Source organism: Chiloscyllium plagiosum, unplaced genomic scaffold (assembly GCF_037043375.1).
Source record: "Chiloscyllium plagiosum isolate Xiang-an unplaced genomic scaffold, Cpla_swu_hap1 HiC_scaffold_6, whole genome shotgun sequence".
NCBI classification, from domain to species: Eukaryota; Metazoa; Chordata; class Chondrichthyes; order Orectolobiformes; family Hemiscylliidae; genus Chiloscyllium; species Chiloscyllium plagiosum.
In genome coordinates, this window is record NW_028270144.1 from 2,633,953 (window position 1) to 2,648,591 (window position 14,639).

General features: G+C 49.4%; 1 protein-coding gene across 1 annotated transcript in view; it reads right to left on the reverse strand.

The window, feature by feature from the left end:
- Positions 1 to 261: 261 nt before the first annotated feature.
- LOC122550421 (matrix metalloproteinase-20-like) overlaps positions 262 to 14,639 on the reverse strand; it is an 82,707-nt gene continuing 68,329 nt past the window's right edge. The window contains exon 10 of the mRNA XM_087987851.1: positions 262 to 639. Coding sequence (XP_087843977.1) covers positions 542 to 639 — 98 coding nt within the window. The 3' untranslated portion in view covers positions 262 to 541. The remainder of the gene's footprint in view (positions 640 to 14,639) is intronic.

Sequence of the window (14,639 nt, forward strand, 5' to 3'; positions counted from 1 at the left end):
ACACAAACATTCACCTTAAAACAAACTGCATGCATTGATCATTTATGTTGAGATACATGGAACACTCAAGTGTCAAATTGACATTCTTCTAGTACAGGTAAAAACAATGACTGCAGATGCTGGAAACCAGATTCTGGATTAGTGGTGCTGGAAAAGCACAGCAGTTCAGGCAGCATCTGAGGAGCAGTAAAATCGACGTTTCGGGCAAAAGCCCTTAATCAGGAATAACTTTTATTCCTGATGAAGGGCTTTTGCCCAAAACGTCGATTTTACTGCTCCTCGGATGCTGCCTGAACTGCTGTACTCTTCCAGCACCACTAATCCAGAATTCTTTTAGTACAGGTTATGCATTGCATTGAACAATGAAATCAGCTGATTAATCAATTTCAAACTAAAATGCAATGATTTTATCGGAAAAGAGTTAGTGGTTAAACTTCATCGAGTAGCTAATTTCATTTTATACTAATGATTATATTTCTATCTTCTTGAAACGACATTCTCAAAGTCTTGGCCCCGGCAGTCTGGTAGAAAAGCATGTCAGTTATTCACAGTTTAGCCATGGCTGTGGTTCAAATCGCCCGATCAATTGCCTTCCCGTGAATTTGAACACAGAAGGTCCACTTATGAGGTAAGATCTCCCTGTCAAATGGAAAAGAAATGTAAATATTATTTGCTTAAAACATGGGAACCACATTTCATTGTGAGGTTCATCATTGTTGTGTTATAACTCTGGCAGGTGACCAGGAGAACTCCCTTCCTAACAGGTTTATTTGGAAGCACTAGCTTTTGGAGCGCTGCTCCTTCATCAGGTGTTTGTATGATTTTTAACTTTGTGCACCCCAATCCAACGCCGGTACCTCCAAACCATCCCTCCCCAACAGCGTTGTGAATCTACCTAAACCAAATGGACTGCAGCAATTCAGGAAATCAGATCCTCACCGTCACCTTCTCAAGGGCAGCTAGAGCTGGGCAATAAATGCTGGCCGAGCCAGTGACACCCACATTCATGAATCAATAAAACAAACAGAGAAAACCTTCAAGATAAACAGATGCCAAATTCCAGCTGATCTGGGAGTTTACATTTGTTCTTGTAATTGGCACACACTTCATATAATGTGATGATAGTGGTACTTTCTCTTTCATTTCCTCCAGGTTTCCCTTGAAGAGAGATTTATACCCATCCAAAAGCTCTTGCAAACTTGTTTTTAAGTCCACCAATTTCTGTATTCAGGAACATCTGAAAAATGCAGGGTAATCTCCTTTCACTCTGTACAGAGACAGTTCAGCACACTGATCCCTTCAGTAGCACCACTTGTTGAGTGTATGCCCACGGTGTAATCTTGGCAGGCTTCCTGGCAGGGCCTTTAACCACTCCTAAGTATAGATACGGGAATCAGAGACAGCCCTGCAGCTGTATCCACTTCCACCTTTACTGTGTTCCTGTCTAATTTGGGAATCATTCAGAAACAACCAGCTTCAGCCCACAACTGACAGGATGTTTAACTGAAACTCTGCCACCTTTGAGCCATCTGCTTCTCCCACAGACACAGCTAACACCCAGTCAACTCAGCTGCTGGTGTGTACCTCGTGCCTTGCCCTCTGAATTCTCTCCTTTAGATACCTCTTGTCTTGCTGGAGTTGTACCTGACAATTTCATGCAACATGGCCCACTTGCTTTCACCTGTGGCACTGGGCTTCTCAACTCCAGTATATTGACTCTTTCTGGCCACTTTACCATATCAGCGATGACATTCAAATGTTTGTTACTGCACTCTCTCGTGTATCCAGTACTTTGGACACCCATCTATAGACTGCATCTACCAGGTCCTCTGTCAAGGAAAGGCCACCAGCATTCTCAAAGATCCATCCCACCCTGACAATGCTTTTCTACAACCTCTACCATCCGAGAGAAGGTATAGAATCCTGAACATACGCACCAGCCGGTTTTGTAACAGTTTGTACCCTACTGTTGTTAAAATACTGAATGGACTCACAAATGCTTAACATTCGCCTGTCCCTGTGTTTTTGTTTTTGCCGCTGTTTACCTATTATTTACTATCTATGCTACTTAACTCGGTGATCTGCCTGTATTACTTGCAAGACAAAGCTTTTCACTGTGCCTCAGTACACGTGACAATAAATTCAATTCAATTTTAGTCCCAAGTGTTGTCACTCAATAGTGCTGTTTGGCTGGCAGCTAACTCCACTGAGACAGCAATTTTGAAAACTGCCTTCAAATGCAGGTATATCCTTGTTGGTAGAATCCATTGGAGGGCTTTGTATGTGGGGCTGAAAATAGCCCGCGAGGAATCTTGGAGGAATCCTCTGAATTTGCAATTCTCATTTGAGGCGGCCACAAATTGGGCAAGGGACTCTCCCTCATGTATACTCACAACATTACTCCTGAAAACTGGCACCACTATATCTTCAGCCACATTACTCACCTTTAAGAATGCTCCAAGTACAAATCAACTTGCTGTCTCTTCATCAAACAGCCCCATCACTCCAAACAGCCCCATCACTCCAAACAGCCCCATCACTCCAAACAGCCCCATCACTCCAAACAGCCCCATCACTCCAAACAGCCCCATCACTCCAAACAGCCCCATCACTCCAAACAGCTCCATCACTCCAAACAGCCCCATCACTCCAAACAGCCCCATCACTCCAAACAGCCCCATCACTCCAAACAGCCCCATCACTCCAAACAGCCCCATCACTCCAAACAGCTCCATCACTCCAAACAGCCCCATCACTCCAAACAGCTCCATCACTCCAAACAGCCCCATCACTCCAAACAGCCCCATCACTCCAAACAGCCCCATCACTCCAAACAACTCCATCACTCCAAACAGCCCCATCACTCCAAACAGCCCCATCACTCCAAACAGCCCCATCACTCCAAACAGCCCCATCACTCCAAACAGCCCCATCACTCCAAACAGCCCCATCACTCCAAACAGCCCCATCACTCCAAACAGCTCCATCACTCCAAACAGCCCCATCACTCCAAACAGCCCCATCACTCCAAACAGCTCCATCACTCCAAACAGCCCCATCACTCCAAACAGCCCCATCACTCCAAACAGCCCCATCACTCCAAACAGCTCCATCACTCCAAACAGCCCCATCACTCCAAACAGCCCCATCACTCCAAACAGCCCCATCACTCCAAACAGCCCCATCACTCCAAACAGCCCCATCACTCCAAACAGCTCCATCACTCCAAACAGCCCCATCACTCCAAACAGCCCCATCACTCCAAACAGCCCCATCACTCCAAACAGCTCCATCACTCCAAACAGCCCCATCACTCCAAACAGCTCCATCACTCCAAACAGCCCCATCACTCCAAACAGCCCCATCACTCCAAACAGCCCCATCACTCCAAACAACTCCATCACTCCAAACAGCCCCATCACTCCAAACAGCCCCATCACTCCAAACAGCCCCATCACTCCAAACAGCCCCATCACTCCAAACAGCCCCATCACTCCAAACAGCCCCATCACTCCAAACAGCCCCATCACTCCAAACAGCTCCATCACTCCAAACAGCCCCATCACTCCAAACAGCCCCATCACTCCAAACAGCTCCATCACTCCAAACAGCCCCATCACTCCAAACAGCCCCATCACTCCAAACAGCCCCATCACTCCAAACAGCTCCATCACTCCAAACAGCCCCATCACTCCAAACAGCCCCATCACTCCAAACAGCCCCATCACTCCAAACAGCCCCATCACTCCAAACAGCTCCATCACTCCAAACAGCTCCATCACTCCAAACAGCTCCACCACTCCAAACAGCCCCATCACTCCAAACAACCCCATCACTCCAAACAGCTCCACCACTCCAAACAGCCCCATCACTCCAAACAGCTCCACCACTCCAAACAGCCCCATCACTCCAAACAGCCCCATCACTCCAAACAGCCCCATCACTCCAAACAGCCCCATCATTCCAAACAGCCCCATCACACCAAACAGCCCCATCACTCCAAACAGCTCCACCACTCCAAACAGCCCCATCACTCCAAACAGCCCCATCACTCCAAACAGCTCCACCACTCCAAACAGCCCCATCACTCCAAACAGCCCCATCACTCCAAACAGCCCCATCACTCCAAACAGCTCCATCACTCCAAACAGCCCCATCACTCCAAACAGCCCCATCACTCCAAACAGCTCCACCACTCCAAACAGCCCCATCACTCCAAACAGCCCCATCACTCCAAACAGCCCCATCACTCCAAACAGCCCCATCACTCCAAACAGCCACATCACTCCAAACAGCCCCATCACTCCAAACAGCTCCATCACTCCAAACCGTCCCATCACTTCAAACAACCCTATCACACCAAACAACTCAATCACTCCAAACATCTCCATCACTTCAAACAGCCCCATCATTCCAAACAGCCCCATCACTCCAAATAGCTCCATCACTCCAAACAGCCCCATCACTGCAAACAGCTCAATCACTCCAAACATCTCCATCACTCCAAACAGCCCCATCACTCCAAACAGCTCCATCACTCCAAACAGCCCCATCACTACAAACAGCTCCATCACTCAAAACAGCCCCATCACTCCAAACAGCTCCATCACTCCAAACAGCCCCATCACTCCCAAGAGCTGCTTCACTCCACACAGCCCTGTCACTCCAAACAACCACATCACTCCAAACAGCTCCATTACTCTGAAGAGCTCCATCACTCCAAACAACCCCATGACTCCAAACAACCCCATCACTCCAAACAGCTCCATCACTCCAAACAGCCCCATCACTCCAAACAACCCCATCACTCCAAACAGCTCCATCACACCAAACAGCCCCATCACTCCAAACAGCTCCATCACTCCAAACAGCTCCATCACTCCAAACAGCCCCATCTCTCCAAACAGCCCCATCACTCCAAACAGCTCCATTACTCCAAACAGCCCCATCACTCCAAACAGCTCCATCACTCCAAACAGCTCCATCACTCCAAACAGCCCCATCACTCCAAACAACCCCATCACTCCAAACAGCTCCATCACACCAAACAGCCCCATCACTCCAAAGAGCTCCATCACTCCAAACAACCCCATCACTCCAAACAGCTCCATCACTCCAAACAGCCAAATCACTCCAAACAGACGCATCACTCCAAACAGCCCCATCACTCCAAACAGCTCCTTCACTCCATACAGCCCCATCACTCCAAACAGCTCCATCACTCCAAACAGCCCCATCACTCCAAACAACCCCATCACTCCAAACAGCTCCATCACTCCAAACAGCTCCATCACACCAAAAGCTCCATCACTCCAAACAGCCAAATCACTCCAAACAGCCCCATCACTCCCAATAGCTGCTTCACTCCACACAGCCCCGTCACTCCAAACAACCCCATCACTCCAAACAGTCCCATCACTCCAATTAACCCCATCACTCCAAACAACCCCTTCACTCCAAACAACCCCATCACTCCAAACATTCCCATCACTCCAAACAGCCCCATCACTCCAAACAGCTCCATCACTCCAAACAGCTCCATCACTCCAAACAGCCAAATCACTCCAAACAGACCCATCACTCCAAACAGCCCCATCACTCCAAACAGCTCCTTCACTCCATACAGCCCCATCTCTCCAAACAGCTCCATCACTCCAAACAGCCCCATCACCCCAAACAACCCCATCACTCCAAACAGCTCCATCACTCCAAACAGCTCCATCACACCAAAAGCTCCATCACTCCAAACAGCCAAATCACTCCAAACAGCCCCATCACTCCCAATAGCTGCTTCACTCCACACAGCCCCGTCACTCCAAACAACCCCATCACTCCAAACAGTCCCATCACTCCAAATAACCCCATCACTCCAAACAACCCCATCACTCCAAACAACCCCATCACTCCAAACATTCCCATCACTCCAAATAACCACATCACTCCAAACAGCCCCATCACTCCAAACGCTCCATCACTCCAAACAGCTCCATCACTCCAAACAGCTCCATCACTCCAAACAGTTGCATCACTCCAAACAGCTCCATCACTCCAGCAGTCCCATCATTGCAAGCAGCTCCATCACTCCAAACAGCTCCATCACTCCAAATAGCCCCATCACTCCAAACAGCTCCATCACTCCACACAGCCCCGTCACTCCAAACAAACCCCTGACTCCATACAGTCCCATCACTCCAAATAGCCCCATCACTCCAAACAACCCCATCACTCCAAACAACCCCATCACTCCAAACAGCTCCATCACTCCAAACAGTCCCATCACTCCAAACAACCCCATCACTCCAAACAACCCCATCACTCCAAACAGCTCCATCACTCCAAACAACCCCATCACTCCAAACAATCCCATCACTCCAAACAGCCCCATCACTCCAAACAGCTCCATCACTCCAGACAGTCCCATCACTGCAAGCAGCCCCATCACTAAAACAACCACATCACTCCAAACAGCTCCATTACTACAAAGAGCTCCTTCTCTCCAAACAACCCCATCACTCCAAACAGTCCCGTGAATCCAAACAACCCCAGCACTCCAAACAGCTCCATCACTCCAAACAGCTCCATCACTCCAAACAGCTCCATCACTCCAAACAACCACATCACTCCAAACAGTTCCATTACTCCAAACAACTCCATCACTCCAAACAGCTCTATCACTCCAAACAGTCCCATCACTCCAAACAGCTCTATCACTCCAAACAGTCCCATCACTCCAAACAGCTCCATCACTCCAAACAACCAGATCACTCCAAACAGTTCCATTACTCCAAACAACTCCATCACTCCAAACAACCACATCACTCCAAACAGTCCCATCACTCCAAACAGCTCTATCACTCCAAACAGTCCCATCACTCCAAACAGTCCCATCACTCCAAACAGTCCCATCACTCCAAACTGCTCCATCACTCCAAACAGTCCCATCACTCCAAACAGCTCTATCACTCCAAACAGCCCCATCACTCCAAACAACCCCATCACTCCAAACAACCCCATCACTCCAAACAGCCCATCCCCCCATACCGCCCCAACTCTCCAAACAGCTCCATCACTCCAAACAATCCCATCACTCCAAACAGCCCCATCACTCCAAACAGCTTCATCACTCCAGACAGTCCCATCACTGCAAGCAGCCCCATCACTAAAACAACCGCATCACTCCAAACAGCTCCATTACTACAAAGAGCTCCTTCTCTCCAAACAACCCCATCACTCCAAACACTCCCGTGAATCCAAACAACCCCAGCACTCCAAACAGCTCCATCACTCCAAACAGCTCCATCACTCCAAACAGCTCCATCACTCCAAACAACCCCATCACTCCAAACAGTCCCATCACTCCAAACAGCTCCATCACTCCAAACAGCTCCATCACTCCAAACAGCCCCATCACTCCAAACAGCTCCATCACTCCAAACAACCACATCACTCCAAACAGTTCCATTACTCCAAACAACTCCATCACTCCAAACAACCACATCACTCCCAACAGTCCCATCACTCCAAACAGCTCCATCACTCCAAACAGTCCCATCACTCCAAACTGCTCCATCACTCCAAACAGTCCCATCACTCCAAACAGCTCTATCCCCCCATACCGCCCCAACTCTCCAAACAGCTCCATCACTCCAACCAACCCAGCCACTCCAAACATTCCCATCACTCCAAACAGCTCCATCACACCGAACAGTCCCATCACTCCAAAAAAACCCATCACTCCAAACAGTTCCATCTCACCAAACAGCTCCATTACTCCAAACAACCCCATCACTCTAAACAGCCCCATCACTCCAAACAGTCCCATTACTCCAAATTGCTCTATCACTCCAAACAGTCCCATCACTCCAAACAGCGCCATCACTCCAAACAACCCCATCACTCCAAACAGCCCATCCCCCCATACAGCCCCAACTCTCCAAACAGCTCCATCACTGCATGCAACCCCATCACTCCAAAGTGTCCCATCGCTGCAAACAGCTCCATCACTCCAAACAACCCCATCACTCCAAACAGTCCCATCACTCCAAACAGTCACATCATTCCAAACAGCTCCATCACTCCAAACAACACCATCACTCCAAACAGTCCCATCACTCCAAACAGCTCCATCACTCCAAACGACCCGATCATTCCAAACAGCTCATTCACGCCAAACAGTCCCATCACTCCAAACAGCTCCATCACTCCAAACTACCCCATTACTCCAAACAGCTCATTCCCGCCAAACAGTCCCATCACTCCAAACAGCTCCATCACTCCAAACAACCCCATTACTCCAAACAGTCCCCTCACTCCAAACAAACCCATCACACCAAACAGCTCCATCACTATAAACAACCCCATCACTCCATACAATCCCATCACTCCAAACAGACCCATAACTCCAAACAGCTCCATCACTCTTAACAACTCCATCACTGCAAACATTCCCATCACTCCAAACAGTCCCATCACTCCAAACAGACCCATCATCCAAACATCTCCATCACTCCAAACAACCCTATCACTCCAAACAGTCCCATCACTCCAAACAACCCCATCACTCCAAACAGTCCCATCACTCCAAACAGCCCCATCACTCCAAACAACCCCATCACTCCAAACAGCCCCATCAATCCAAACAGCGCCATCACTCCAAACAGTCTCATCACTCCAAACAGCTCCATCACTCCAAACAGTCCCATCACTCCAAACAACCCCATCACTCCAAACAGTCCCATCACTCCAAAGAGTCCCATCACTCCAAAGAGTCCCATCATCCAAACAGCTCCATCACTCCAAACAGTCCCATCACTCCAATCAGCTCCATCACTCCAAACAGCTCCATTACTCCAAACAGCCCCATCACTCCAAAAGGCTCCGTCACTCCAAACAATCCCATCACTCCAAACAGCCCCATCACTCCAAACAGCTCCATCACTATAATCAACCCCATACTCCAAGCAGTCCCATCACTCCAAACAGTCCCATCACTCCAACAGCTCCATCACTTCAAACAACCCCATCACTACAAACAGCTCCATTACTCCAAACAACCTCATCGCTCCAAACAGCTCCATCACATCAAACAGCTCCATCACTATAAACAACCCCATCAATCCAAACAGTCCCATCACTCCAAACAGTCCCATCACTCCAAACAGCCCCATCACATCAAACAGCTCCATCACTCCAAACAGCTCCATCACTCCAAACAGCCCCATCACTCCGAACAGCCCCATCACTCCAAACAGCCCCATCACTCCAAACAGCCCCATCACTCCAAACAGCCCCATCACTCCAAACAGCCCCATCAATTCAAACAGTCCCATCACTCCAAACAGTCCCATCACTCCAAACAGCCCCATCACATCAAACAGCTCCATCACTCCAAACAGCCCCATCACTCCAAACAGCCCCATCACTCCAAACAGCCCCATCACTCCAAACAGCCCCATCACATCAAACAGCTCCATCACTCCAAACAGCTCCATCACTCCAAACAGCCCCATCACTCCAAACAGCCCCATCACTCCAAACAGCTCCATCACTCCAAACAGCCCCATCACTCCAAACAGCCCCATCACTCCAAACAGCCCCATCACTCCAAACAGCCCCATCACATCAAACAGCTCCATCACTCCAAACAGCTCCATCACTCCAAACAACCCCATCGCTCCAAACAGCCCCATCACTCCAAACAGTCCCATCACTCCAAACAGCTCCATCACTCCAAACAGCCCCATCACTCCAAACAGCCCCATCACTCCAAACAGCCCCATCACTCCAAACAGCCCCATCACTCCAAACAGTCCCATCACTCCAAACAGCCCCATCACATCAAACAGCTCCATCACTCCAAACAGCTCCATCACTCCAAACAACCCCATCGCTCCAAACAGCTCCATCACATCAAACAGCTCCATCACTATAAACAACCCCATCAATCCAAACAGTCCCATCACTCCAAACAGTCCCATCACTCCAAACAGTCCCATCACTCCAAACAGCCCCATCACATCAAACAGCTCCATCACTCCAAACAGCCCCATCACTCCAAACAGCTCCATCACTCCAAACAGCTCCATCATTCCAAACAGCCCCATCACTCCAAACAGCTCCATCACTCCAAACAGCCCCATCACTCCAAACAGCCCCATCACTCCGAACAGTCCCATCACTCCAAACAGCTCAATCACTCCAAACAACCCCATCACTCCAAACAGCTCCATCACTCCAAACAGCCTCATCACTCCAAACAGCTCCATCACTCCAAACAGCCCCATCACTCCAAACAGCCCCATCACTCCAAACAGCCCCATCACTCCAAACAGCCCCATCACATCAAACAGCTCCATCACTCCAAACAGCTCCATCACTCCAAACAACCCCATCGCTCCAAACAGTCCCATCACTCCAAACAGCTCCATCACTCCAAACAGCCCCATCACTCCAAACAGCCCCATCACTCCAAACAGCCCCATCACTCCAAACAGCCCCATCACTCCAAACAGTCCCATCACTCCAAACAGCCCCATCACATCAAACAGCTCCATCACTCCAAACAGCTCCATCACTCCAAACAACCCCATCGCTCCAAACAGCTCCATCACATCAAACAGCTCCATCACTATAAACAACCCCATCAATCCAAACAGTCCCATCACTCCAAACAGTCCCATCACTCCAAACAGTCCCATCACTCCAAACAGCCCCATCACATCAAACAGCTCCATCACTCCAAACAGCCCCATCACTCCAAACAGCTCCATCACTCCAAACAGCTCCATCATTCCAAACAGCCCCATCACTCCAAACAGCTCCATCACTCCAAACAGCCCCATCACTCCAAACAGCCCCATCACTCCGAACAGTCCCATCACTCCAAACAGCTCAATCACTCCAAACAACCCCATCACTCCAAACAGCTCCATCACTCCAAACAGCCTCATCACTCCAAACAACCCCAACACTCCAAACAGCTCCATCACTCCAAACAGCCTCATCACTCCAAACAACCCCATCACTCCAAACAGCCTCATCACTCCAAACAACCCCATCACTCCAAACAGCTCTTTCACTCCGAACAGTCCCAACACTCCAAACAGCTCCATCACTCCGAACCGTCCCAACATTCCAAACAGCTCCATCACTCCGAACAGTCCCAACATTCCAAACAGCTCCATCACTCCGAACAGTCCCATCACTCCAAACAGCTCTATCACTCCAAACAGCCCCATCACTCCAAACAACCCCATCACTCCAAATAGCCCATCCCCCCATACTGCCCCAACTCTCCAAACAGCTCCATCACTCCAACCAACCCAGCCACTCCAAACAGTCCCATCACTCCAAACAGCTCCATCACACCGAACAGTCCCATCACTCCAAAAACACCCATCACTCCAAACAGTTCCATCTCACCAAACAGCTCCATTACTCCAAACAACCCCATCACTCTAAACAGCCCCATCACTCCAAACAGTCCCATTACTCCAAATTGCTCTATCACTCCAAACAGTCCCATCACTCCAAACAGCGCCATCACTCCAAACAACCCCATCACTCCAAACAGCCCATCCCCCCATACAGCCCCAACTCTCCAAACAGCTCCATCACTGCATGCAACCCCATCACTCCAAAGTGTCCCATCGCTGCAAACAGCTCCATCACTCCAAACAACCCCATCACTCCAAACAGTCCCATCACTCCAAACAGCCCCATCACTCCAAACAGCCCCATCACTCCAAACAGCTCCATCACTCCAAACAGCCCCATCACTCCAAACAGCCCCATCACTCCAAACAGCCCCATCACTCCAAACAGCCCCATCACATCAAACAGCTCCATCACTCCAAACAGCTCCATCACTCCAAACAACCCCATCGCTCCAAACAGCCCCATCACTCCAAACAGTCCCATCACTCCAAACAGCTCCATCACTCCAAACAGCCCCATCACTCCAAACAGCCCCATCACTCCAAACAGCCCCATCACTCCAAACAGCCCCATCACTCCAAACAGTCCCATCACTCCAAACAGCCCCATCACATCAAACAGCTCCATCACTCCAAACAGCTCCATCACTCCAAACAACCCCATCGCTCCAAACAGCTCCATCACATCAAACAGCTCCATCACTATAAACAACCCCATCAATCCAAACAGTCCCATCACTCCAAACAGTCCCATCACTCCAAACAGTCCCATCACTCCAAACAGCCCCATCACATCAAACAGCTCCATCACTCCAAACAGCCCCATCACTCCAAACAGCTCCATCACTCCAAACAGCTCCATCATTCCAAACAGCCCCATCACTCCAAACAGCTCCATCACTCCAAACAGCCCCATCACTCCAAACAGCCCCATCACTCCGAACAGTCCCATCACTCCAAACAGCTCAATCACTCCAAACAACCCCATCACTCCAAACAGCTCCATCACTCCAAACAGCCTCATCACTCCAAACAACCCCAACACTCCAAACAGCTCCATCACTCCAAACAGCCTCATCACTCCAAACAACCCCATCACTCCAAACAGCCTCATCACTCCAAACAACCCCATCACTCCAAACAGCTCTTTCACTCCGAACAGTCCCAACACTCCAAACAGCTCCATCACTCCGAACCGTCCCAACATTCCAAACAGCTCCATCACTCCGAACAGTCCCAACATTCCAAACAGCTCCATCACTCCGAACAGTCCCATCACTCCAAACAGCTCTATCACTCCAAACAGCCCCATCACTCCAAACAACCCCATCACTCCAAATAGCCCATCCCCCCATACTGCCCCAACTCTCCAAACAGCTCCATCACTCCAACCAACCCAGCCACTCCAAACAGTCCCATCACTCCAAACAGCTCCATCACACCGAACAGTCCCATCACTCCAAAAACACCCATCACTCCAAACAGTTCCATCTCACCAAACAGCTCCATTACTCCAAACAACCCCATCACTCTAAACAGCCCCATCACTCCAAACAGTCCCATTACTCCAAATTGCTCTATCACTCCAAACAGTCCCATCACTCCAAACAGCGCCATCACTCCAAACAACCCCATCACTCCAAACAGCCCATCCCCCCATACAGCCCCAACTCTCCAAACAGCTCCATCACTGCATGCAACCCCATCACTCCAAAGTGTCCCATCGCTGCAAACAGCTCCATCACTCCAAACAACCCCATCACTCCAAACAGTCCCATCACTCCAAACAGTCACATCATTCCAAACAGCTCCATCACTCCAAACAACACCATCACTCCAAACAGTCCCATCACTCCAAACAGCTCCATCACTCCAAACGACCCGATCATTCCAAACAGCTCATTCACGCCAAACAGTCCCATCACTCCAAACAGCTCCATCACTCCAAACTACCCCATTACTCCAAACAGCTCATTCCCGCCAAACAGTCCCATCACTCCAAACAGCTCCATCACTCCAAACAACCCCATTACTCCAAACAGTCCCCTCACTCCAAACAAACCCATCACACCAAACAGCTCCATCACTATAAACAACCCCATCACTCCATACAATCCCATCACTCCAAACAGATCCATAACTCCAAACAGCTCCATCACTCTTAACAACTCCATCACTGCAAACATTCCCATCACTCCAAACAGTCCCATCACTCCAAACAGACCCATCATCCAAACATCTCCATCACTCCAAACAACCCCATCACTCCAAACAGTCCCATCACTCCAAACAGCTCCATCACTCCAAACAGCCCCATCACTCCAAACAGCCCCATCACTCCAAACAACTCCATCACTCCAAACAGCCCCAACATTCCAAACAGCTCCATCACTCTAAACAGTCCCAACATTCCAAACAGCTCCATCACTCTAAACAGTCCCATCACTCCAAACAGCTCCATCACTCAAAACAGCTCCATCACTCCAAACAACCTCATCACTCCAAACAGCCCCATCACTCAAAACAACCCCATCACTCCAAACAGCCCTATCACTCCAAACAGCCCTATCACCCCAAACAACCCCATCACCCCAAACAGTCCCATCACTCCAAACAGTCCCATCGCTCAACAAAGCTCCATCACTCTTAACAACTCCATCACTCCAAACATTCCCATCGCTGCAAACAGCTCCATCACTCCAAACAACCCCATCACTCCAAACAGTCCCATCACTCCAAACAGTCACATCTTTCCAAACAGCTCCATCACTCCAAACAACACCATCACTCCAAACAGTCCCATCACTCCAAACAGCTCCATCACTCCAAACGACCCGATCATTCCAAACAGCTCATTCACGCCAAACAGTCCCATCACTCCAAACAGCTCCATCACTCCAAACTACCCCATTACTCCAAACAGCTCATTCCCGCCAAACAGTCCCATCACTCCAAACAGCTCCATCACTCCAAACAACCCCATTACTCCAAACAGTTCCCTCACTCCAAACAAACCAATCACACCAAACAGCTCCATCACTATAAACAACCCCATCACTCCATACAATCCTGTCACTCCAAACAGACCCATAACTCCAAACAGCTCCATCACTCTTAACAACTCCATCACTGCAAACATTCCCATCACTCCAAACAACCCCATCACTCCAAACAGTCCCGTGAATCCAAACAACCCCAGCACTC